General features: G+C 46.8%; 1 protein-coding gene across 1 annotated transcript in view; it reads left to right on the plus strand.

Annotated features, from left to right (window-relative positions):
- SATB2 (SATB homeobox 2) overlaps window positions 1–23,557 on the plus strand; it is a 134,522-nt gene that overhangs the window by 102,130 nt on the left and 8,835 nt on the right. The window contains exon 9 of the mRNA XM_054381080.1: window positions 10,212–10,409. Within this exon, the coding sequence (XP_054237055.1) occupies window positions 10,212–10,409 (198 nt within the window). The remainder of the gene's footprint in view (window positions 1–10,211; window positions 10,410–23,557) is intronic.

Raw genomic sequence — 23,557 nt, forward strand, 5'->3', positions numbered from 1 at the left:
CACATGGCAAAATATAATGAGAACTGGAGCTGTTAAACGAATAAAGCTGTTAAAAGCATAATGCCACTTGGCACAACTACTGTGCATTTAACGGTTTTCCACTGTGTAATAAATGACATATGTGGTAAACGTGCAGTAAATATAAAAACTGCACAATTGATTTTGCAAACGTGCCCCTTATTCTTTACTCCATGCAGATATCAAAGTTCCACCCAGAATCCGGACTGGATAGCTTTTAATAAGGAGCATTTAACACAGACCGAATGCCAGCCTTTCTGAGGTTTGGCTTAAAATTGCCTGCAAGCTTCCTGTCATTATACCCGGAGGCTTCTTGAAATAGAGAGAGACTGAACCACCCAACAATAATTTGGGTGGCTTACCAGCTTTGAGCTGTGCCAGCCTGAGTGCCCTTCTCTGGTGGCACTGCACAGCAGCACCCAAACAAAAATAGGCTCCCTAGGCTTTCGTGTGGAAAAAGAGCAGGGCGGGTTTGGGTGCCAGATGCAAAAGGTTTAAGAGCAGGATCCACAAATGTAATTGCTTAAAGCAAAGTTGCTGCACATAAAGGTTTTGTTTCCTCAGCAGCAGCGAGGAAAGAAGCGTTTCTGAGGCTGATGTTTCTTTTGTTTCACAGCCCTGCCAAAGCAGTGCTGGCTCCCTGGGATGACCCAGCACTCGCCATGCTGAGATGTCAAAGCGCTCTGCTGGAGCATGAAAGTGCTTTATGGGGGTAGAGAGGCCATAGCCAAGAACCATAGCAGTGTACGGGGCCTTCCCCTGCCCCAAAGCCTGGCTTGGCTTGCCTGTGCTGTCCCACCACTGGCTGGGGTGCCCTGGGACCAGGAGGAGTTCCAAAAGCAGGAACACAACCGCCCACGTTGGGGAGAGCTGCTGGCACGGTGGGGTGGTCAGCAGGTCGCCTCAGGTCTGGCTTGTCGAAAAACTGGCAGTGGGGCTTTCTCCGTGCTTTGTGCAGGCCAGTTTCGAGTGAAGATGCTGCTGATTTCAGCGGCTGAGCTACATGGTGGGAAGCACTCATTGAAAACCGCCCGTGTTTGCAGAAGTGGGAGTTGGAAAGAGGGGAAGAAAGAGCTAGTCTGAGGGTTTGCTTGGACTCTCCGCCAAGGTTCGTTCACTTGCTGTTCTCCACAGGCCTGGCTTGCGTCGCTTTGGCTTCCTCTATTATTCCCTCACCCCAGACTACTGAGAGGCTTCCAGTTTGCTAACAAGGCATGTGTTATGTTGGTCGCTGCTGTTCTGTCAACAGCAATCCACGGTGCTGTGAGATCTTCACAGTGTTAGCAGCCAGTGAGTCTCCGACAGGGCTGTTTTGACATTTTATACACAGGGCTGTATGTCATGTACCCGAGAGAGCAGCCAGAGCCAGTGGAGGCCTCATTTCGTCTTCAGTCTTCAGTCAACTGGTGCCCACTGAGAGCAGTTATTGCAAGCAGCATCATCTACTGGTGGAGTTAATTGACCTCTAATTTAACGAGTAGCCATCTTTGGTTTTAAGTTGTGGCAGAGTCTCAGTTCAGCAACCAAAGGGAAGGGCAGCCACCAGAAACTGAGGTTACAGTCACCAAGCTTACAAGTCAACCAAAGTGCAAGGAACTAGGTCTCACAGAGATACCAAGGTAGTATGGTTGGACTTCTTTAAGGGAATCCACCTTAACACAGATCTCAAGCCATTCATTTTAGACACTGACTCTCCTTAATATGCGTTTTATTCCTTGCAACTGTACCCAGACACTTCTAGTCTTGCTTGTGAAGTGCTGTGCATCCCTTTGTATTTTTGAAGGCAGTAGGAGCTCCAGAGGTGTCCTCCTGTTTTGGTTGCCAACTGTTAGTGACATACCCACTGGAGAGCTTGCTTCTCTGTCAGTGCTGCCTGCCAGTGCCTTTTGTCCTTTAAATGGCTATGCCTGGGATCCATATTACCACATCAAGAGTCAGTCTCAGTGTAGCCAGGACACCAGGGTTTCGTTTCCAACCTGTGCTTTGGGCTTCTCTGGTTGTATTTGACTTACAAGATGATGGGTTTCTGGTGTGCCATTTCAGAGAGGTTTGACTAGGCTATGTGTCTCCAAAGCTGGGTGGTGGGACAGGCAAAGGCTTTGACCTTGGGTTGCAGCAGGTTTGGACTGTCAGTTGCACTAACCAGCTTCTATATCCAGTTCTGCAGCAGCTCTGCAGTACAACTTCAGGAAAATGTTTCCCCCATGACTGTGTGCCAGCCCTTCTGTAATAGAGTGCAGCAGCATCACCCCTCTGACCTAGCAGAGGCTGTGATGGCCTCAGCAGATGGTTTGTTCCCAGCCTGTGCAAAATTAGTTTAGGAATATAGCTCTGTTCATAATAAACAGTCACTATGCAAATAAATAGCAGGCATGGCTGGCTGGAGCCCTTGTTGACAGTCTGAGGGCAGGCAGAGATTGTATGTATGTGGAGACTCAACTTTCCACAGTTCTCCCAGGGCAAGAGACTCTGCTTGGTCACACTTGGGAAGCAGGACATGTGCTGGTGGGGATCTGCAGGGCAAATGGGACCTTCATCGTCTCAGTGAAAACAAAAGTGAACCCTTGAATCTGAAACTCTTCCTCAAGGAACTGGAATTCATTCCAGTTGCGGCACAGTAAAGCAAGAGAGACCCCATGGAGCAACATTTGGAAAACTGTTAAGCTGGCAAAGCTCAGCCTCTGGTTCATGTCTTTGCCCTGTGTAAAAATAAACAAACAAAAAAATAAGCTTGACCAGGGCTGGAGTGTGGAGGCAGAAAAACCCTTCATTTCAGGCCCTTCAGGTTACCAGAAACCCAAGGCTCTGGATGCAAATCAATACCACAGTTCCTTGCCTTTCCTCTGCCTGCTCCTTTTCACATTGAGATCCCTGCCTCATTGCCAGGATTGTCTGGGAGCCTGTTCTCTAGCCAAGGAGGGTGTTAGCCCCACAGCAGGAGCCTCTGCTAGATGGGTTTTGGCACCATGGCCACCTGCCCATATCCTTACCTCCTGTCCATGCTCTGAAAAGAAAATAGAGGTGCTGTGAGAAAGATGAACAGCATCATTCTGGAGCAGGCTTAGCTGTAGAAATCCCTTGTTTTGCCCTTCCCTCTCTTCCCTTCCTAGCATCTACTCCTTTGTATTCATTTGATGTGATGAGGTGCCCCTCTGTCTTTTACTTTCTAATAGGTATTTTCTTTGGCCTTAAACTAACTGGTTTCCACTGATGATGAACCACAAACAGATAAACCAGCTGGAGGTGAAAATGAGTGGTGTATATTGTGTATGTGTACAGGACTGTGGTAGCATCTTGGTGTCTTGTGGTGATGTGACTTTCCACAGCTGGGACATATCTGTTCTGCTGATATTTTGATGCTCTTGTTACATGTGGAAGAAACAGAAGAACGTTTCTGGAATGAACTTAAAATTTCTTTGAAGTACTTTTGGACAAATATAGCCTAGGTGAGGAGTGACTCAAGCGCAGTCTTAAGGAGAAGGATTTGGGGGTGTCATTTGACAAAAAACTCACCATGAGCCAGCAATGGTCACTGGCAGCCCAGAAGACAGCTATGTGCTGGGCTACATCAGAAGCAGTGAGAGCAGCAAGACGAGGGAGGGGATTCTGCCCCTCTGCTCTGCTGAGACCCCCATCTGCAGTACTGTCCCCAGTTCTGGTACGCCCCCAGCGTAAGAGGGACATGGAACTGCTGGAGGCAGAGGAGGCCATGAATATGATCAGAGGGGTAGAGAACCTCCCCTCTGGGGACAGGCTGACAGAGTTGGGGCTGTTCAGCTTGGAGAAGAGAAGGCTCTGGGGAGACCTTAGAGCAGCCTTCCAGTACCTGAAGGGGGCCTACAAGAAAGCTGGGAGGGGCTTTTTACAAGGGCTTGTGTGATGGGACAAGAGGGAATGAACTGAAGCTTGAGGAAGGCAGATTTAGAGTGGAGATTAGGAAGAAATTCTTTACAGTGAGGGTGGTGAGACACTGGAACAGGTTGTCCAGGGAGGTGGTGGATGCCCCCTCCCTAGAGGTGTTCAAGGCCAGTTTGGATGAGCCTCTCAGCAGCTGAGTAAAGCAGGGACAGTTGTGAAGCTGGGACTTTTCTCAGGAAGTCCTTGGCAGACCTGAGAGCTGCTGGTGGGCTGCCTGCCCTAACCACAAGCCCATACTTCCTCTCCAGCATGGGGAGAGGCTATGCTGAACTTGGCACACTGGAAATATCCTCAGTGCACAGCATCCTTCTCTCTGAGGTCAAGAACCGTAAGCAGACGTCAGTGTTCCCATCAGTCTGAGACACAGCAGGGCTCGTGCACCTCATTCATTTGGGGGGAATTATTTCATGTTTTAGAAGGCTAGTGAGAAACTAACCCTCAGGAAAGTGCTTTGCATTTTGCCCTGAATTTCTGGGGGGGGCCAAGCACAGAGTGTTTCAGAAGATCCAGGCTGTGGAGTGATTAACCTTGAACTGTATCAAAATGCTCCAAGTAAAGCTTCTCAGGTTCAGTCCCCTTCCCCCGGCCCTCATCAAGAATTCATTGAAGCCATGACAGAACTCTCCATTACAGTTAGTCTTTTATCCATTTCAGCTTTCTTGATTAGGTTATCTTGAATCATTAGGGGGTTTATTTATTTTAATAGACACTTATTGGATTCATGGAAAGAGAGTTTGGCGACTAAGGAACAAGAGCTGAATATTATCTGTCTCATTTGGCACTGCAGAGAGTCCCAAACTGAGCAGGGGGAAGAGGCTGAGGAAGTTGGTCCGGAGGACTCTGTTACCCCATGCAGAGAGGGAGCTTTCTCTGGGGCATGAAGCCTTTCTTTCCCAGTCTCTCAAGACTTGCGTCAATCATTGCTGCTTTTTTTCCCCCTTTTGTTACATATGTTGACATTTTCTGCACTGATGATGTGGGTGAGGAAATGGCCTTTTACATTTCTTTTTGAGATTTATTCCTGAATCACTCTTCATTTGCCTACTCATGCTTTCACTGGAGACCCAAGAAAATGTCAGCACAGAAAGCTAACTGTATTAGTATTAGTATTAATTCCAGTTCAGAGCTAAGTGCAGGGGAGCACAAGGTCTGCTGAACTGCAGCTTTATCCAGCCTCAAAGTGCCTCACAGTCCAGCCTGAGAAGAAAGGCTGCTGGTGACTAAGGCACTGGGGATGCCCAAGTGCTTCCTCCTGCAGTCGCCTTGGGTAGAGATGCTGCTTGAGGTGTGAGACAGGCCTGTAGCCCCAGGATAACTGGGCCTGAGCTCTTCCCACACACCTTGTCCATCAGAGGTCTGGTCCTTGGCTGGCTGCAAGTCAGCAGATCTGTAGGAAGATCTGGGGGTCAGGATGTCTGTGTATACCTTTACCAAGGGCTGAAAACCTGACCTTTTTGAGGTTTGGTTCCTCTGGCTGCCTGAGGAGCCTCCCCTGCTCCAGGGCAGGACTGAAAGGGTCCTGCTGCTAAAAGGAAGGGGCTGAGGGGCAAGTGGCAGGGAGTAGGGCTGGCAAAGGCTGCACCAGCTAACTGTCCCTCGAGGGGCTGGAGTGGCCAGTGCTGACGCTTTGCTGCAGTTACCAGGCTGCTTCTTTAACAGCATAAAAGCACAATGGGAATGGCTGGCTTCCTGCAGATTTTTGTTGTTGTTTGCTTAGCTATGTGGAAATGTATTTGATTAGGAGACAGAGAGAGAGGTTAAAAATAGGACATTAATGTGATATTATTTGTTTTATCAAATAAAATGCTTAGAAAATGTTTATCTTGTCTCATGAGAACAACAAAAATAGAGGCCAGTGCTCCTCTGCAGCTCTCTCTAATGAGCTAAATTGGGCTGCATTCTGGATGCCTCTAGAAGTTTTGGGGTGAAATGAAGGAAGTTCTGAACAGAATTGCTTGTAACCACAAGCACTGGGTGTGCCTGGCTGTGGAACCAAAAGCGTCTTTTAATTGTACTGGTTTTCCTCCTCTTATTTTTAATGGAACACACTCCTGTTTGAGAACCTTAGAAGCGGACATTAGGGGCCAGATTCTGCCACCCATATTGTCACTGGTAGATGTCACACTGGCAGGTGTCACGCTCTCCTGGTGACAGTGGCAGACTGGGGGCTGTTTGTGCAGTGGAGCAGGGCTCAGGATGCACAGGAGAGGCAGGATCAGAGGCAGTGTACCACGGGGCTGGGGAGGGATGTGCTGTTTGTTGGGTTTGCAGCATATTCACAGCAGTTGGGTTTACTTGTGAGGCAGTGAGCTCAGATGTCATGGATGAGTGGGGGAAAAGGTGGTGAGATAATGTCTCCTACTTCATTTCTCCTCCTTCATGCCAACAAATGCAGCTATAGATGGAAATTCACTGCGAATGGCTGCAGCTCCAAGAATTTCTGTATGTTAGCATTTCTCAAACGAAATAATTCTCCTGGAAAGCTCTGTGTAATATACACATACCCAAAGAAATAAATAAAAAGAAAGGAGCGGGGGTGGGGTGGGGGGGAGCGAGAAGGAAGAAATAAAAAAAAAAAAAAGGCAACCAAAAAACCCCAAGTTGAGATTTTTAACAGAAAAAGGAGATTTGCCTATTAATAATTCATGAGTTCTCATTGAACATGCACGAAGAAACGGTGCTATTCAATAGAGAATACCGTCATCTGTCACTGTTTTATTTGACATTTACACTTTTTTTTTTTACTTTCTTTTTTTTTTTTTTGCCTGGTACTGCAAAACTTTCTTGGATGGCATGCTAAGATTATTTAAATAAATAAGGGAAGGAATCCGATGCAGACTTTTCATCTGTGCCGGGGAGAGGCGCTTACTGACGATCATAAAGAACCTGTGAGGAAGCTCTGCCAGCAGCCAAAACCATCTCCTGGCTACTGGAGGATGGATGAGAATGGGGATGCTGAAGGGAATGAAAGGGAAGGGTAGGAAAAGAGCAACAAGAGGAGAGGTTTACCTGCAGATAAGAGGAGAGGTTTGCATGCAGATGTACCATGCGGGCACACGGTGTGTACATGTGTGTATGCAGGGGCGAGTGAATGCAGGCTGTTGTGAAGAAAGCTGCCACAAATATGCTGCTGATAGGGGAAAAAAATAAATATTTATAAGTGGTGCTGGGAGAGATCCAGTCCTGGCCAGCCTTGAGAGAAGCCAGGGCATTTAGCACAATGACAGTTCAGAGTTAGGCGCACCTTGCAATTCCTTGCTATTATTAGGCTCATGAAAATCTTTCTGCTCTGTAGGTTAGTTATTATTTATAAAAATCACAGAACCAGCTGATACATTCATAAGCTAATTATTGTAGCAGCTGGGTACACATGGTGCAATATGTCTGAGTCTGTGAAGTATCACAGATTTCTTGGGGCCTGCTGTGGCGGGGGTGTGCTGTTGAAGGCTAGATCCCTTAATCTGATCAGCCAAGCAAATACTTTGTGGGGAAACTGGATTAATATCTCTCTAAATACCACGGATGTGCTTCACCTTCAGAACCAGGCTCCTTTAAACGTGCCATTAGCTTATCTCCTTAGGGGAATGGAGAAGTTCTCAGGTGTCCTCAGGGTGGCAGTTCTTTGCCTGGTGCCTCCCTTTGCCAGAAATTAATTTGGTTTGCTCATGTCTGCACACATGGTCACACTGCAGTCTAATCTTTTCCCTAATAGCTCCAAGGTCAAGACCTCGCATGTTGCCAGGCAAATTGAGCGCCATTCTTCTTAAAGACTAATGGCAGCGAGTGCCTAGTCCATAATGAGGCCTGTAGTGTTGGGCTAAGTGATTGTAATGAGTGCTGATTATAACGGGGCAGATCAATCAAGATGCAGCAGTCACCATCAGGCTAGCAGGTCCAGCTCTGGGAAGGGGACGTGGCCCTGCCAAACCATCCCTAGGCTCCACTGGAGCCAGGTGCTGTGCAAGTGCCAACAGCCCTCAGGAGAGTCCCAGGAGCAATCCTGCCCTGGGTCAACCCTGTGCAGGGCTCCAGCTCTGCCAGGTGCAAGAGTTTGTGTGTATTTTCTGTCTTGGTGCTGCAGCGTCCTTTGGGAGGTGCTAAATGTACCTGCTTGGAACATTGAAAAAAGTTCTGTTGGAGACTTGTTCAGGTTGCTGAAAACAGGGAGAAGCAGGAGCTTACTTTTTCCACAGATGGTTTCTTTTCCATTTCAGAAATTATTTCCTCTGTATGGAGGAAACCCTGAGAAAACACAGCGGAGCTGTGGGATTGTCTTCGTGTCTGTTCTCTAAAAGAGAGAAAGTTTGGGGGATTTCAGAGCAGAGGAAATGGGGAGAACTGAGGGCAAGAGATGTGGACAAACCACATAAAAATGCAGACATCACCTGGCCAAGAGATCACTGAAATACCAGGCAAAACACTTTGAAAATGTAACACAGATGATTTTCTTCCCCAAGTAAATGATTAGATATCTTGTTTTCACCCTTGCTCCCCACCCCCTCTCCTCCTTGCACCTCTCCTAGTTTATTGCAAGAAAAGATCAGGTCTGCACAAATGTGGCCTCTCACTTGTAAAAACAAGGCAGTGTTGTGTTACAGATTAGTTTATAAATCCCTGGTGGCTTCACAGTTCAGTGCCTACAGCTGCTGCAGATGGGCCTGGGTTTTTGTCTCTTCGCTGTGCTGCAGCCGGCAGTTGAAGGAGAAAATGGAATGATCAGGTTATTAACATGTAGGCCGTGAGGAAGAGGCTGCACAATGAGAACAGCTGGTGTTGCTGTCTTGGCTGATGCAGCGGAGATAATCAAATCTTGCCTTTTTTGGGAGGGTGAAGGCAGAAGACACAGTGGAGAGTAAGACAAACAAGGGCTTATGATATTGTATATGGGGTTTAGAGTGCACAGGAAAAGTTGTCAATGGCTTACAAGTTGTCACACAAAAAAAGCAATACCAAAACCCCATGTGGGCTGGTGATGAACCTGGCTGGACCAGCCTGTTCCAGTCACTGTTGGGAAGAGCACCGTTTTGGCTGCTTCTGGTATTGAGCATTTTTCTTGTCACTTAAGCTCTCTTTTAGGTATTGTAAGGTGCCTGTCAAAATGGTGTCGAAATGCTGAGCTGTAGCTCGACGATGATGGGTTATAGAGCTACTAGGTAAAATATTTTGACAGGAGTCAGTAGGCACACTGACAGCATCCTCAGCATTATCTCCTCGTGTTCTGTCGTTTGCATGGCGTCTCCTGCATGCAGGCACAGGAAGGGGCTTGCTGTCCCCAGCCCCAGGTAGGGCTGGCTGTGTCCTCTGGTTCCCCCCCCAGACAGGAGCCATGACAGCCACCATCCCTGGTTAACCTGCTACAGACACCAGATTGCCACCACACACACACACAAGGTTGTCCTCACCCTAACAGCTATTGCTGTGTGCTCTGTTTGGCTCTGTGGTTTAGAGTGGTTCCTGTTCCCACCCCAGGGTTCTCGGCTTCCTCCGCTGTGGAGAGGTCCCACACAATCTCATACAGTGCTAACCTTTTGAAGGCACTTCAAGCTAACCTTAAAACCATACAGCAGGAATAAAATCTGTTATTATTGTGACCCATAGTTGGGTTTGGAACTACCTCCACCTAGCATTTTGATCTCTTGTAACTTCTGCAGGACTGTGCTGCTTTTGTGTTAAATACTAGAGGATTCCCATTCTGCGAGTCTGTGTCTTTTAAGTGGCCACTTGATTATTTAAAGCTGTTAAATTTTTGTGGGGTTCAGATCTGGGGGAGTCAATGCCATGTAGTGACAGTAGATCAGTGGTCTTTACTTGATAGTATCTTCTAAATGTTTTTAGTAGAGACTGAATTTCTGGTTCTGCAGCTGCAAACCTGAGGGTTGTTAACAGGTCTCAGGGATTGCATCTCCTTTTCTCTTGCTTGGAGGAAGAAATAAAGGGGCTCTGAAAGAGAAGTGGAGATGTACCTTTATTTCAACTCTGGCTTTCTTTAGAAAAATATTTCTATCTGAGCATTTTAAAGCTGGTGTGGTTATGAAAGGAGGTAAGATGCTGTGCTTTCTCATTCCTGTTAAGCGGTGACGGTTGTGATTGTTTTCCAGTTTGCAGGAGATAAAGCATATGAGGGAGCTGTTGAGACCAAAGGGCAGCTGAGGGTACGGGGTGTTCTGTGTGAGATGACACCAGTAAAACCTGCAGCACAGAGCTTTAAATCTAGCTGACTTTTCACTCCCGTCTAGATGCTGGGTGAGTTACCTGTGCTGACCTTTCCCTTGCAGGGCTGGCTGTGTGAGCTGCTTCGCTGGAAAGAAAACCCCAGCCCAGAAAACCGCACCCTCTGGGAGAACCTCTGCACCATTCGTCGGTTCCTGAACCTGCCGCAGCACGAGAGGGATGTGATCTATGAGGAGGAGTCCAGGCACCACCACAGTGAGCGTATGCAGCACGTTGTCCAGCTCACTCCTGAGCCCGTCCAGGTCAGACAGCAATCTTTCTTCTCAGGGTCTCCGTCAGGGGGAACAGCTGTTTGGTTCCAGCTGTCTTCTGCTTTTGCAAGTTGAGACACACCAGTCTTCATCCATCTGCAGGGCCACATGCAGGCCACAGCACTCAAGTTCAGAGCTCACCACGTGCATGTCGCAGCGTATGAGCATATGTTGCAGCAGGTTTGTGCTGGGGGTTGAAGAGAAAGGCTATGACCATCCCTGCCACCCAGAACAGCCAGGGCAGCAGCAGTGATGCTATAGAGCCCCCTCAGTGTCAGTAGTTGTGGCTAAAACAGTTTAGCTGTCTAAAGCTACCAGCGCCTGGAGGAATACAAATGTGTCCCTCAGCAACAGCAAGCGTGCAACGATTGAGGAAGCAGGAGTGGGGGACTTGGTCATTTGCTGCTTCTCACAGCCTGAGAACCTCGATACTCACTCTCAAATGGTGGCAAACAGGCAACTGCAGCTGAATGTTTGCTGTTGTTCAAAGGACACAGATGACACTTCAGGAGGAGGAGGGTATGAGAGGAAGTTTGTTCGTGCATGGGCAACACAGGGGTTTGAGGGGTGTAACGTGGAGCAGATTTTTTTTAGATATCCACTGAAACTTGAAAGTACTTCTAAAAGGACCATGGTGAGTCCATGATTTGCAGGGAACAGGCTTTCATTTTACAGCCTCTTCAGGGTTGTTTTGCTCCTCTCTACAACCTTGTGACTAGAAAGAATGTTTGGTTTGTGCACCCTTCTTCTGTCTTTGTCGTGGCTCTTAACAGAATTGAGAAACAAATATACTCATCTGTGTAGGAAAACTGACACAAAAATACTGCAGAATTTCTCATCTTTGCAGTTCCAGCTTCAGGCAGAAGATAAAATCAGCCCTATGAAACGTCCCAATAACTAGTGATGCGTGGCACAAACTCAGACATCTGCTGATGGCCAAGAGAGGCTCAGGAGATGTTTTTCAATCTAGAAAGCTGAGGTAACACCTTCCACCACAGACTGTCCTTTTGGCTGGCCACTGGCACTCCATGCACCTGATTCCGTTGCGTGACCACTCTGAGATGTCCATGCTGTGTTTCTCTGATGATCTCACAGCTCCTCCTCCCACCTTTCCTCTCCCCATTGCCATTTGATGGCAGCTTGCACTGCTTTGCTGCTCTTGCTGTGAACCTTGGCATTCAGCCTCTATTCTTTGTCGCTGTTCTTGCTCTGCTGCCGCTAGCACTGCTGCCAGCTCTCTAGTCACCTTTTATCCATAGACAGGAAGTTATTCTGTCTTGTAGTCCTGCCCCTTCTGAAGCACACTGGACTCACCCAGATTAAATATTGCCTAGTTCACTCTCCTTTGTCTCTTCTGCTATCAACTTCCTTCTTGCTTTCCACTCAGTCTTCACCTGGAAGACAAAAGTATGTTTCCTGGTGTTGAGATTTCCAAAGCTATAAAGCAGGGAAAGTGCTCTAAGGAATTAACGTTGCAAGTTTTGTCTTCCCAGTTCCCAAAAGTTTGTGGGATCTGGGAGGCAAGGAGCTATGAAGCGTAAAGGGGCTGATTTGACATTGCGAGTGTTGTTTTCTGCATTCCCAAAAGTTTCTGGGATCTGGAAGTCAAGGAGCTATGAAGGGTAAAGGGCTGAGCTAGTGTGTGGGAAGATAACTAGAACTGGGTAGGTCTGAGCAGTTGTGTTTCCTATAGCAAGTAGGAATGTCTTCCAAAGGACAGGCTGAAGAAAAAGTTTCCCTGAGCTCTGGTGGGTGACCTTGATGATTAGCCTACTTTCCAAGCCTTCTGCACATCACTTTTCTGCATCATGCAGGTTGGTTCTTGTGAGTGACATGTTACACCTTGTTGGAATGCGATGCATTTGTATTTGTCAGCAAGTTACAAAGCCATGGTTTAATTATTTATTACAGTCAAAATATGAAAAATGAAGAAAAATAAATGGAACCAGCTGGCAACTACATACAGCAAAACTCTGGAGACCTTGCTCTGCAGTTGATACAGTAGGCTTGTGGTTTGGGGGTGCTGCATTTTAAAGCTATGTTTGCCCATCCAAAAACCCCAGTGGGTTTCTGAGTGGCACGCTACCAGTGCAAGACACAGGAGGCTTGCCGTCCACCTGCTCCCTACTGGCAAAAGATAGCCTGCATCAAGCAATTTTTGTGTAGTTTTTAGTCTGTGGGACTTAGATTGTTTCAAACAGCAAGGTTTGGGGTTTGGCTTTGCTGCAAGGGTCACTATTAGGTAATTAGCCATGAAGAATCAATGACAGCAGCCAGAGACATAAAGCTGAGGTCCTCACACTTGCAGTCATTGGAGATTTTGTGACACTTTACATAAGGGTAGGGGTCTTGGGCCCTGCTCCTGGCTGAACTCCAGGCCAAGTAATTACATTCTGCCTATCTGAAATTCCCCCTGTAGTGTCAAGTGGGAAAGCAGCTCTCATTTTCTTCTCAAAGCAGTGGTGGGTGCAGAACATCTGCCAGGGTGCCTGGCTGCATTCTAGTGGGGTGGAAACATCCGAAAGCTGCAGTCTCTGACCTACTTTGCTTTGCAGGCTTTGCTAGTGAGAAGTGCACTGTAAGTTGAGCCCTTACCTGCAGCCTTGGTGTCTAGATGAGAGTCCTTTGAAGAAGGCAGGAGCTACAGTGCTGCACACGACAGCAGGCACAGTCCTGTTAACTCCAAAGCAGGCAGGAGGCTCTTACCTCTGCTCTCTCCCCGCCCACTACATCTTTCTCTCTGCTCTGATGAGTTTGACGTGTATAGTAACTTGTGTCTGATGCTTCAGGCTCCTGCTCCTCCAGCTGTGAGGCTGGGAGAGCTTGCAAACAGGCTGCCAGAGCTCCCTGCCACCACGGTCCAACCCTCTATGGACTGGGATCACCCTGCTGTCAGACTGAAGGACTTGGAAGGAAATCCTGGCTGTCATCACAAGAGGTGTTGCAGGCAAAAGATAATAGATAGATAGATTTAAGCCTCTTCCTTGGTATGGCCTCATGGAAACGGCAGAGATTGAATTGTGCTAGGGGTGAACTTTGTAGAGTAGGGTTATCGGTTGGACTTGGTGATCCTCAGGGTCTTTTCCAACCTGAATATTTCTGTGATTCTGTGATGGTTTTCTGTGTAGGTCCTTGGCCGATTACAGGGTTGGGCACACCTTCAGTGAGGGGATCACTCTAGTGCCCAGTGTGCTCTGTCCTCTCTCAGCAGGGGGTACACAGTGGGGCCAGTCTTTGTAGTGCTGTAGAGGATCAACTGGGCACAACTTGGCACTTGATATTTAAGGGATTGTTATTTCTTTTGTGACAGGTCCTTGTCCTGTGTAGAATGTTACTGTTGAGCTTTGGGTTCTCTCTTCCATTAGATTTTCCCAATCATCCATGTATTAATCCGTTTAATCAAATATTTTCCTGTTGCTGAAATGAAAAATGTCTACAGTGGAAGCTCAGTGCACAAGAAATTCCTCCCTGCACACTTGATTTATTTGTTATTGTGCTGGGCAGCCATAAAAAGTGAGGCCTGTGGAGCTCTGTGACACGGCTGCATTCTCTGGTGGCAGAGGGTGTGACCATATGGACATGCCGGAGCACGGATTTTCCTTCCCGGGCTGGGAACAGAACATCCACACTGTGGCACCTATGTGTTGTGGACCTGCAGGCTGAGCTGGCCACAGCTGCTGGCTTGGGTGTTAAGGAGCTTCACAGAATCACAGAATATTAGGGGCTGGAAGGGATCTTGAGAGATCATCCAGTCCAACCCCCCAGACAAATTAGGATCACCTATACCATGTCACACAGGAACTTATCCAGGCAGGTCTTGAATATCTCCAGAGAGGGAGACTGGGCAGCCTGTTCCACTGTTCTGTCACATTGAAATAATTCTTCCTCCTGTTTCCATGGTACTTCCTATGTCTCAACTTCCACCCATTGCCCCTTGTCCTGTCATTGGGCATTGCTGAGAAGAGCCTGGCTCCATCCTCTTGGCACTCACCCTTTGCATCTTTATAAACATGAATGAGGTCACCCCTTAGTCCCCTCTTCTCCAAGCTAAGGAGCTCCAGCTCCCTCAGTCTCTCCTTGTAAAGAAGATGTTCCACTCCCTTAATAATTTTTGTGGCTCTGTGCTAGACTCTCTCAAGCAGTTCCGTGTCCTTCTTGAACTTCAAGCATGCACTAAATGGTTTTCTCCCTCCTGTTCTCTACAGTGTGGTGTGTTCACAAAGTGCTGCTGTGGGACTGGGGAAGGGACCTGTGAGATGTTTGCTAGCTGGGTACCACAAGGACATCACTTCTGATATATGGAGTGCCTGAGCCACAGGTTCCTGGAGGGTGGAGGATATACTGGAAGCATCCTTATAGTTTTGTCCTGTTGTCCTCTGGCTTGACCTTTGGCCTGGCTTGGTCCTCATATAGATCTCTTGGACAGACTGAGTGCACAGTAGTCACTTTGCAGCAAGCAGTCCTCGTGCTTCTACATTCATCTTCTTGCTCTGTAGAGATGAGGGTACCCTGTCTTACTTTCCATCCCTCACTAAATCCTACCCTTCCCAGACCATTTGCTGGTGTTGGACCTTTCTGGAGTGCTGATGCTGCGGAGTGTCAGAGCCACTTCCCACTGCCAGCCAGGGACTCAGTGTATGTTACAAACATGCTGGGCCACAGGAAATCTAATTTGTCTCCCTTCTCCCACTGTTGGTCTGCTGTGTCCAAGGTGACCACTCCAGAGAATAAGCATCTTGCCTGGCATGTTAATGTAGTACTAATTCTTTGTTAATTGCCAGGGCAGAGAAACCTGCTTCAGCTGGGAAAAGGATGAACCAAGCTACTGCCTCTGGAGCACTGGGGTGAAAAGGCTCACTCTGTGGAGTGAGGAGCCACCGCTGCAGCACACTGCCTGCTGCCTCTCAGAGATCAGGGAGACCTTGGGCTCACTTCTGCCTGGGCTAACAGACAGAGCTGCTGGCTACATACTGATTTAAGAGCAGTCAAATGTTGACTATAAAGAAACAGGAATGGTTTTCTCACATTTTCTGATACGCTGCTACTTCTGTCACTTCTTTAAAATGATGTCCCTCCACCCTTTTTTTTTCTTTTCCCCTCAGAAGCTTTGATTTAGACAAATACGGCAATTTACAATAGTTCAGGTCATAAATCATGAAGGAACACTAGTAAATAAAAGAAGGCACAGCAGAAAGCTGTAGGAAAGCTCTTTTGGTATTGCGTGTTCACTGTGACCATTGTGGTCTCTCTTTAAATATGCAGAAAACAACATCCCACAGAAGTAAATGAAACACTAATTTTGTCATTTGGTGAGGGATGGAAAGGGACAAATATTTCAGAAATGGCAACGAAATACCAAAGCACAGAACATGGAGCCCTCCTGAAAGTGGGTCAAGGCAAGTGACGATGGCAGTCCAATGAAACTAATTTCATATTCCCTTTCTAGAAGTAATAAGGAGGGGAGTGAACACCACAGTGGTGCTTCCTAATGAAAGATCTGCTTCTAAACAACATTGTAGGGTTCATAGGTCACACAGAGCAGAGCATGCAAATGGAAAAAACAGGGAGCCTTAATGCTTCTTTTCTTTAAAAATAATATTAATTAATAATACTTGGGCAATCAAAGAGGGTGAGTGAAGCGAAGCTCTGTTATTCCATAGGGGAACATGCTGTGCTTAATGGGATGATGTGCCCAGTGAGCTCTTGCCCTGTTTGTATGGGTTACAGCAGTGGATTCCTCACACTGGGAATCCAGACTGGGTTGTCTGGAAGACTTGGACAAAACCTACTTTCCGAAACGGTGGTAGCTTTCTGACTTTGGTGCTTACTGCTTTATCTAGACACATTTTTAATTTGTGTGCCCTGTGATTCATTCTTAATGGCTGTACCCAGATAGTTTTGCTCTCTGATGGTTTTTCTACACCCAGAATGCAGACCACAGCTGGATACCCACTGCTCTTTGATCCCCTCAGCTCCCTGACCCATGGCAATATGTGATGTCTGCTCAGACAGCAGTGGTCAAGGTTGGTGTGACAATTTGTACTCCATAAGCCCAGGTGGGCTTCTAGAGATGCTTGTATTGCAGGTTTATTCATTCCACTGAAAAAGCTCAGAGCTTTGGCTTGAGTGGGCTGCAGCTAGAGTATTGTCTTTGATTGAGAACTGTAGGGGGAAAAGCACATCAGAACCAGGTCTGTTCACTTTGTGAGTGGAGAATGTCTGACTCCCTCAGTGATGTGCAGTTCCATTCCCTCTCTCTAATCAGTCAATCTCAGTGTCTCCTTTCAACCTAAACCATTAAAAAAAAACCACCACTGAAAAAAAGTCTCAAACGATGTAACTCCTATTTCTGTGCAGTGTTAAAGCTGAAGGCAACATGTATTGCAAGTGCCACTTCCTCTGTATTTCTCTCAGGTGTGTGTGTGTCTGCTCTTTGGTGGGGGTAAAGGACTCTTTGCAGACAGCAGTACCTGCAAGTGCATATCAGACAGCAAACCCTTTATGCTGGACTCTGAGGCGTCCAACAGAGCTTCTAGGGATGGGCATTACCACGATTGCAGTGGGAAGCTGCTGAGCTTTGACTGCTCCTGCCTTCTTGGCTGTTAATCTTTAGTGTGGGCATCTCATGTGGCTGAGAAGTGCTGCTGCTTTTTATTAGCTGTGCACCTGCCATGCCCCTGGAAATGATAGTGGGGAGTGGACTTGCAATTAAAGCAAAACTGCTTCTGTTCTGAGATCAGTTTAGGCTTAATGTTGTTCTGTTTAACCCTAGAAATAGGAGATAAGTAAAGGGGATTGTTCCCTTTTTTTTTTTTTCTGAGGTGGCAAATTTAGGTTTGTTCAAGTAGTACATCCTCTCTGCATTTGTTCAGTCTCCTGAGGTGAGGCCACCTCAGTGCCACCTGCCCATGGACAGCTTTCATTTGGTCCAGGATCAACTGAGGACAAGGCAGGAATGAGGTGGGACTCCTAAACAAGGGAGCCCTGAGAGCATGGCTGGTATTTTTCTTCACCAGCTTCTTACAATGAAGACTGCAAGGGCGCTGACACTGCAGCAGAGGTAAAGGCAGTCCCTGGAGGCCAGGACGTGTGCTGCCATGCAGGACATGCAGCCCAGTTTGCGGCAGACAGCAGCTTGTGTGAGGCTGCCCTGGAGCAGCTCTGCTCAGGCTGCTCTGGATCCCAGGAAGGGATGCTCCAGGTAGAAACGTCACTTAAAAACTGAACATGCAGATTTAGCACTGCAGAGACTTGGTATCCATCAGGAGGGTGGTGTTTTGTGTTAGTCTTGCTCTGGTAGGTCATCTTTTTGGCAAATTACATCACTGTGGCTCTGGCCACTGCCATCTCACCCCTTTGCCTTTCACACACAGCTGGACCAGATTTAGCACCCATTTCTTCCAGTCTTGGCATTCTCCGTAAGTGCTGAGCTGCCAGTGTTGTATGGAGTTGCAGTAGGTTGAGGATGAGCAAACATCTATAGCAAAAGTACTAAATAAAGCTCTTCAAATTCACAGAACTTTTGAAGCTTGTCAGCTGGCAGCAGGCAAATCCTGAAGATTGCAAAGCCCTGAGCTGAGCCTGTGCTCCATTTACACTTGAAATCTTTTTCAGTTACAAATACTGCACTTTTAAATTTCATTTTAATGCCCCCTAAGTACTCTCTGTCCCTCACACTTGTACATAAATGATATCAGCAGACTTTAGAGATGTGTAAATGTTTATAGGCTACTGGCCATCTGCAACACTTTATTCTCAGGCTCCTTACAGAACTCTTAGGGTAAACTCAGAGTCCAGCCAGAGCCAGCTGGCCTTTCTGTGCAGAGAGGCAAGCACCTAAATTACATGGGGAGAGAAACAAGACTGCAGGGATGTGTTAGAATGCTGTGTATGTTCTGTATTTGTATTCACTTCTACAAGAACTTCAGACTGAAAAGGAGATGTTTCTCTGTGTGCACTATTCTCACACATCTACTATCCAGAAGTACAGTAGCACTTTTTTTTTTCTCACAGTCATCTATGCTTACAGTGTTTCAAAGAATATTCCAAAATATCCTGGCACAGACAAAGTGAAGCTGTTTGCAAGATCCCTAGCTGTGGAACAACAAAGGCTACATTCTCGGCACACATCACACATGATTTTTATTAAAGTCTTAAAATAAAAATCAGATAATGTATTTAGAAAATTGAACTTCACCACTTATGATGCTGCTCACATTGTGAAAGGCAGTGGATGTCTCCTTGTCCCTCTTCCCCAGTGTTTTTTCCCCCAGTTCTACTCACTTCTTCATGTTCCAAATGAGAAGGTAAAAGTCTTGTGCATATGAATAGATTTTGAAACCAGTACTTTGGGTCTAGCTCACATCGTGGTGCCTAACATAAGAGGGACTCTGTTCAGAAACCAAGGGCTATAGGCACGTCTGAGGTGCCTCTGGTGGAGCTCTCAGAAGTCTGAAGCATCTAAAATGGTTATTAACCACTGCATATGGCAGAAAGGATGTGGTAAATCACAGAACATAGCCTGGATGTTACAGACCCAGCCATCTCATTAACTTAGTGTCAAAAACATTCCTTGCTTTCCAGTTTGGACTAAATTTAGATTGATGCTATTTGTACCATCAGAATACAAAATAATGTTGACTCTCTTGAATTTTCTGATTGCCCTTTCTCAGATTTATGGCTTGGAGCCCTGTGCTATGCTCTTACTAGGCCATACCCTTTGGATGTGCTGTCCTGGAATCCAAAGCATGTGGGCAGGGGGGATGGTGGAGAGTCTCCTTCCTTCCTGCCACAAGACCCCTCACAGGGATGTTGAGGGGGGTGAGCACGTTCTGCCCAAATGAGACCCATGATTGTTAGGGGCTCATGTGAGTGCTAAGTCTTTTGGTTAGGTCTGGAAAAAATGTGATCTTGTCAGTCTGGTAATCTAGATTCATAGATTCACAGAAGTGGGTTGGGTTGGAAGGGACCTTAAAGATCATCTAGTTCCAGCCTCCCTGCCATGGGAGGAAGGAGTTGTGTCCTGCCTGTGAGGAGTAGGAGCTAGCTCCTCTTTCCATGCTGTGTGGAGAGAAGCGGTGGTAACAACCGTGAATCCATCCAGTTGTAGCAGAAAGAGACACGCTCTAAATTCCAGGAGTCAAGAAGCCTCATAAAAAGATCTATCTGGACAGCACTTCACTAGTTAAGTGCTAAGTTATTATTATTTATTATTTATTTCCTCTTACTGAACAAGCAGGAAATATCTTTGTTCTTTCATTTTGGAAGGGAAATAAATGCATTCCCTGCAGCATTTGAAATTTTAATAATCCATAATAAATAAAATCATATCTAATAACATAACTGCTTGCAATTGGCAGCACCATCTCCTAGATGCATTGCAATGGCAGAAACATAAATAGTTGCAGCCTCTGAAAGCCTACTTCCTATTTGCTAAATATACTTGGCTGGCTTTAAATTCCTTTGTGTGCAGTCATTAATACAATCCTCTTTGACAGCATTTAATTAAAGTGCTTTTCTCTATTAAATTCATTAAAACTTTTTTTTTTTTTTAAGCATACAACTGTTTCCCAGATACAGAACGTTAAGGACCTGTAGGCCTCTCTTTAAATAACTTCTCTCTCCTTGTTGTAAATTGTTAATTAAATCTAACTTAGACTGTTTAAAGATGGCTTGGGAAAGAAAGCCAGATTTCAGGGTATGGTCTCAATCATGGCTGGGTTTTTTTTTTTAAGCACAATTTTTTTTTTCCATGTAGTTACAGACTATGTGTTATATTGTTTATGGATGTTGCTGTACTTTCAGCTGAAACCAAGCAAAGAAATACCTTCAAAAGCTCATTTCCATCTCACTTCCCAGATTCCCATCATTTTAGTGCAGTTCCTTAGCCTGAGAGTATTTGTGTGGGGGAGCACGGCAGGAGGAGCTGTTTTGTATTAATAGATTATTGACAGTTTAATGTCTTGGCACCTAGACAGCCCAGAAGGTATCAGACACAGGAGGCTGGCTGCTGGGAGCCAGTCAATAGCGGATTCAATCAGAACCTTTCAGTTAATTGCTGCTTGACCTCAGAGATTTCCTTTAAGTGAAACTGTCCTTTGCTCAGATCTCATCTGGCTTTGGGGCTTTGATTGAGAACGCCTGTTCCGTATGGTAGTCTGTGCTTAGGCTGCTGGTGGGATTGTGCCTGGCTCCCGTGCACAGCACTCCAAGAGCCACCTCCTGCCCAGAGCAGTACAGAGCCCATCAGCAGGCCCTGTACTGGTTTGTGCCATTCCCCCACCCCACCCCAGAGGGCCATCAGCGAGGCAGGATGCACTGCGGGAGCTGGCTTGCCCCAGGCACCAGCACTAGGGTTAAAGCAGCCAGGATGTAAACCAGCATCAGGGGTATCTCCAAAGCAGCTGAGCTGTTTCCCAGGGTGTTTTGGGTAGAGGTGGGCACAGCTTTGGTGCCCCCCACAGCATTAAGAGGCCCTGACCCAGCCTCTGCAGGTGAGCTGTGCCACAGTGTGGGGGGCTGTGTGGGCCAAGGGGCTGGCACTGCTGCAGTCATCCCCAGAGGTTCTCCTGTTTATCTGCACAAGTGCAAACCAAGGCTCATTTGTACTTAGTTTCCCTAATTTCTGTACCTAGCCATTCTACTGTTTTTCAGACTGCAGATCTTGATGGGCTCTAGATAAGCTACAAAGGCAAGCAGACAGGGAACAAGCAGGCACTGGCTCTGACCAACTGGAAACCATCTGCTGGTCTGGGGAAGGAACCTCTATGGAGCTCTCTTCTAGCAGGTCTGCCATGCCTGGGCTTTACTTCCTTTCCCTCCAACTGCTGCCTTGGAATGTGGGTGTTTTTCTTCAGCAGGACTGGGGAGGGTCAGCTCTGCCAGTCCCCACTTGCTGCAGATGGGTCTGGAGTTCCCAGCAGCAGCAAGCGCTGCCCTGCAAGGGAAATGTTCCTGCACCACAGCAACTTCAGCTGACACTGAAGGCAGTCAGCAGACTTTTTTGTCTGTAGATCTTGCAGTGATAGTGTCTTTTAACCACTTACCATGTATTCAGACGGTTGTTTGCTGGAAGGAGCGTTATTACTTTTAATCTCTAATTTTACCCTGGTTTTGATTCATTTCTGTGGTTGTCTTTGTCTCCCTGCATCCAACTGCGTATGTCCTTTCAATGGCCTGATTAGCACCAAGGAAGCATTGCTGACTGCGAGTAAAGTTACTCCTGGTGTTCCCTTGTTTAAATGAGATCAGGAGTCAGAATGCTGTGTTGCTCTGGCCTGGGGTCCACTAAAGTCCAGCCCAGAACTCTAAAGCAGGTTGTAAATTTTTGGGGTTCATGTGTGTTGGAAAGACGAGGGGGAATAGTTTTAAGATGATGCCTCCTTGTGTCCAGTTTTGGGCTCTCCTGTTCAAGAGAGACAGGGATCTGCTGGTGAGAGTCCAACAGAAAGTGATGAGGATGACTGGGGGACTGGAACATCTCCCCTGTGAAGAAAGCCTGAAAGACCTGGGGCTGGTTAGTCTGGAGAAGAGCAGGATGAGAAGGGATCTTATCAACAACTTTAAGTATCTGAGGGTGGGTGTCAAGATGAGGGTGCCAGGCTATTTCTGGTGGTGCCCAGTGACAGGACAAGGAACAATAGGCATAAACTAGAACACAAGAGGTTCCACTTCAACACGAGGACACTTCTTAAATGTGAGGGTGATGGAACACTGGAACAGGCTGCCCAGAGAGGTTGTGGAGTCTCCTCTGGAGACTTTCAAAACCTACCTGGATGTGTTCCTCTGTGACCTGCCCTAGGTGATCCTGCATTGGCAAGGGGCTTGGACTAAATGGTCTCCAAAAGTCCCTTCCAATCCTTGACATTCTGTGATTCTGGGAAGAGTCAAGGATGAGCAAGACTTGGAGTCAATGAAACAAAATCATGGCACAGAACCAAGGAAGAAATCCCAAGGTCCATGTGTGTCCCTGGGGCCATCAGCTGCAGCACACACACTTTGCTCCTGACTGTCGCTGGCCAGTATACATTCAAAAGCACTTTCTGGTTTATCAGACTGACCAAGCTGCTAATCGGTATTGCATAGACCAAAGGACTCCCACATGCAATAAAAATCATAAGCTTTATTGGATTTTGAGCTAGGAAAGATTCCCATACAGCTCCTTTTATAAACTGCATTACATTTCATTCTTTCAGGACTCCCATCAGTGCAACCCTTTGTATATTTCAGGGTGAAGTGGGTAAAGAGATGGCTGTGAGCTGCTGTTCCTTGGGTGGTACAGCCTGGAGCTGTAGAAGCACCTGAGCTGATTTTTAGGGGTTACTCACTTTTCTGTAATACTGAAAAGGAAAAAAAAACCAACTGTTGGTGATTTTAAAATTACTATTTTCAGTTTAGAAAAATGAAAAGGTTTGTGGCAGTTTACAGCAATGTCATACGTGAAGGGAAAATAGCACAAATTTCAAGAGCAGAAGTTGTTCTGAATAAAAGCAAGCAGAATATGCTGTTTAGTGGCAAATGCCTGAACAACTGCTTGAACTTTGTCAGAATCTCTACCCTCTGCCACCACAGGCAAACAGCTTGGCAGGACAGGCTTCATTCAGGCAGTGCTTTGATGTCACTCAGTTGACATTGTTGACCAAAAGAATGACTTTTGACTGAGAAATGCCACATGATTCTATCATAATGGAGTCTCGAATGGTGTTTTGCATTTCTAGGAAAAGCCTGGGGCTCCCTGCAGACGGACCTACAATGGCTGCAGGCTCCTGTGAAGTGTGAGCTTCCTGCTGTGTGTTCATAGCCAGCCAGGGCTGAGCAGTCCATGGAGTTCACCACAGCAGGTAGCACAGAACCAGGGATGGATCCCAGGGTGTTAACAGTGTCATCCTCAGCTTCATTCTGGTGGTACCTTGCTGGCCAGATGTCAAACTGGTTTATTAGGAATGCTCCTTTTCCCCTACCTGCATATTCTCTAGCAGTGTGACTATTAACTGCAGGTGCTGTTTACTTTCTGTAAAGCATCCTGGATATTTCAAATAGGTGCAGATCAGAGCTGTGGGACACAAGAAGCAGTAACACCACTGTAGCTTCCTCAGTCTCATGGACCTGCCCACCTTCTCCAGAGTGCAGTGAGGAAGACA

This window comes from Indicator indicator, chromosome 5 (assembly GCF_027791375.1).
Source record: "Indicator indicator isolate 239-I01 chromosome 5, UM_Iind_1.1, whole genome shotgun sequence".
Classification (NCBI taxonomy): Eukaryota; Metazoa; Chordata; class Aves; order Piciformes; family Indicatoridae; genus Indicator; species Indicator indicator.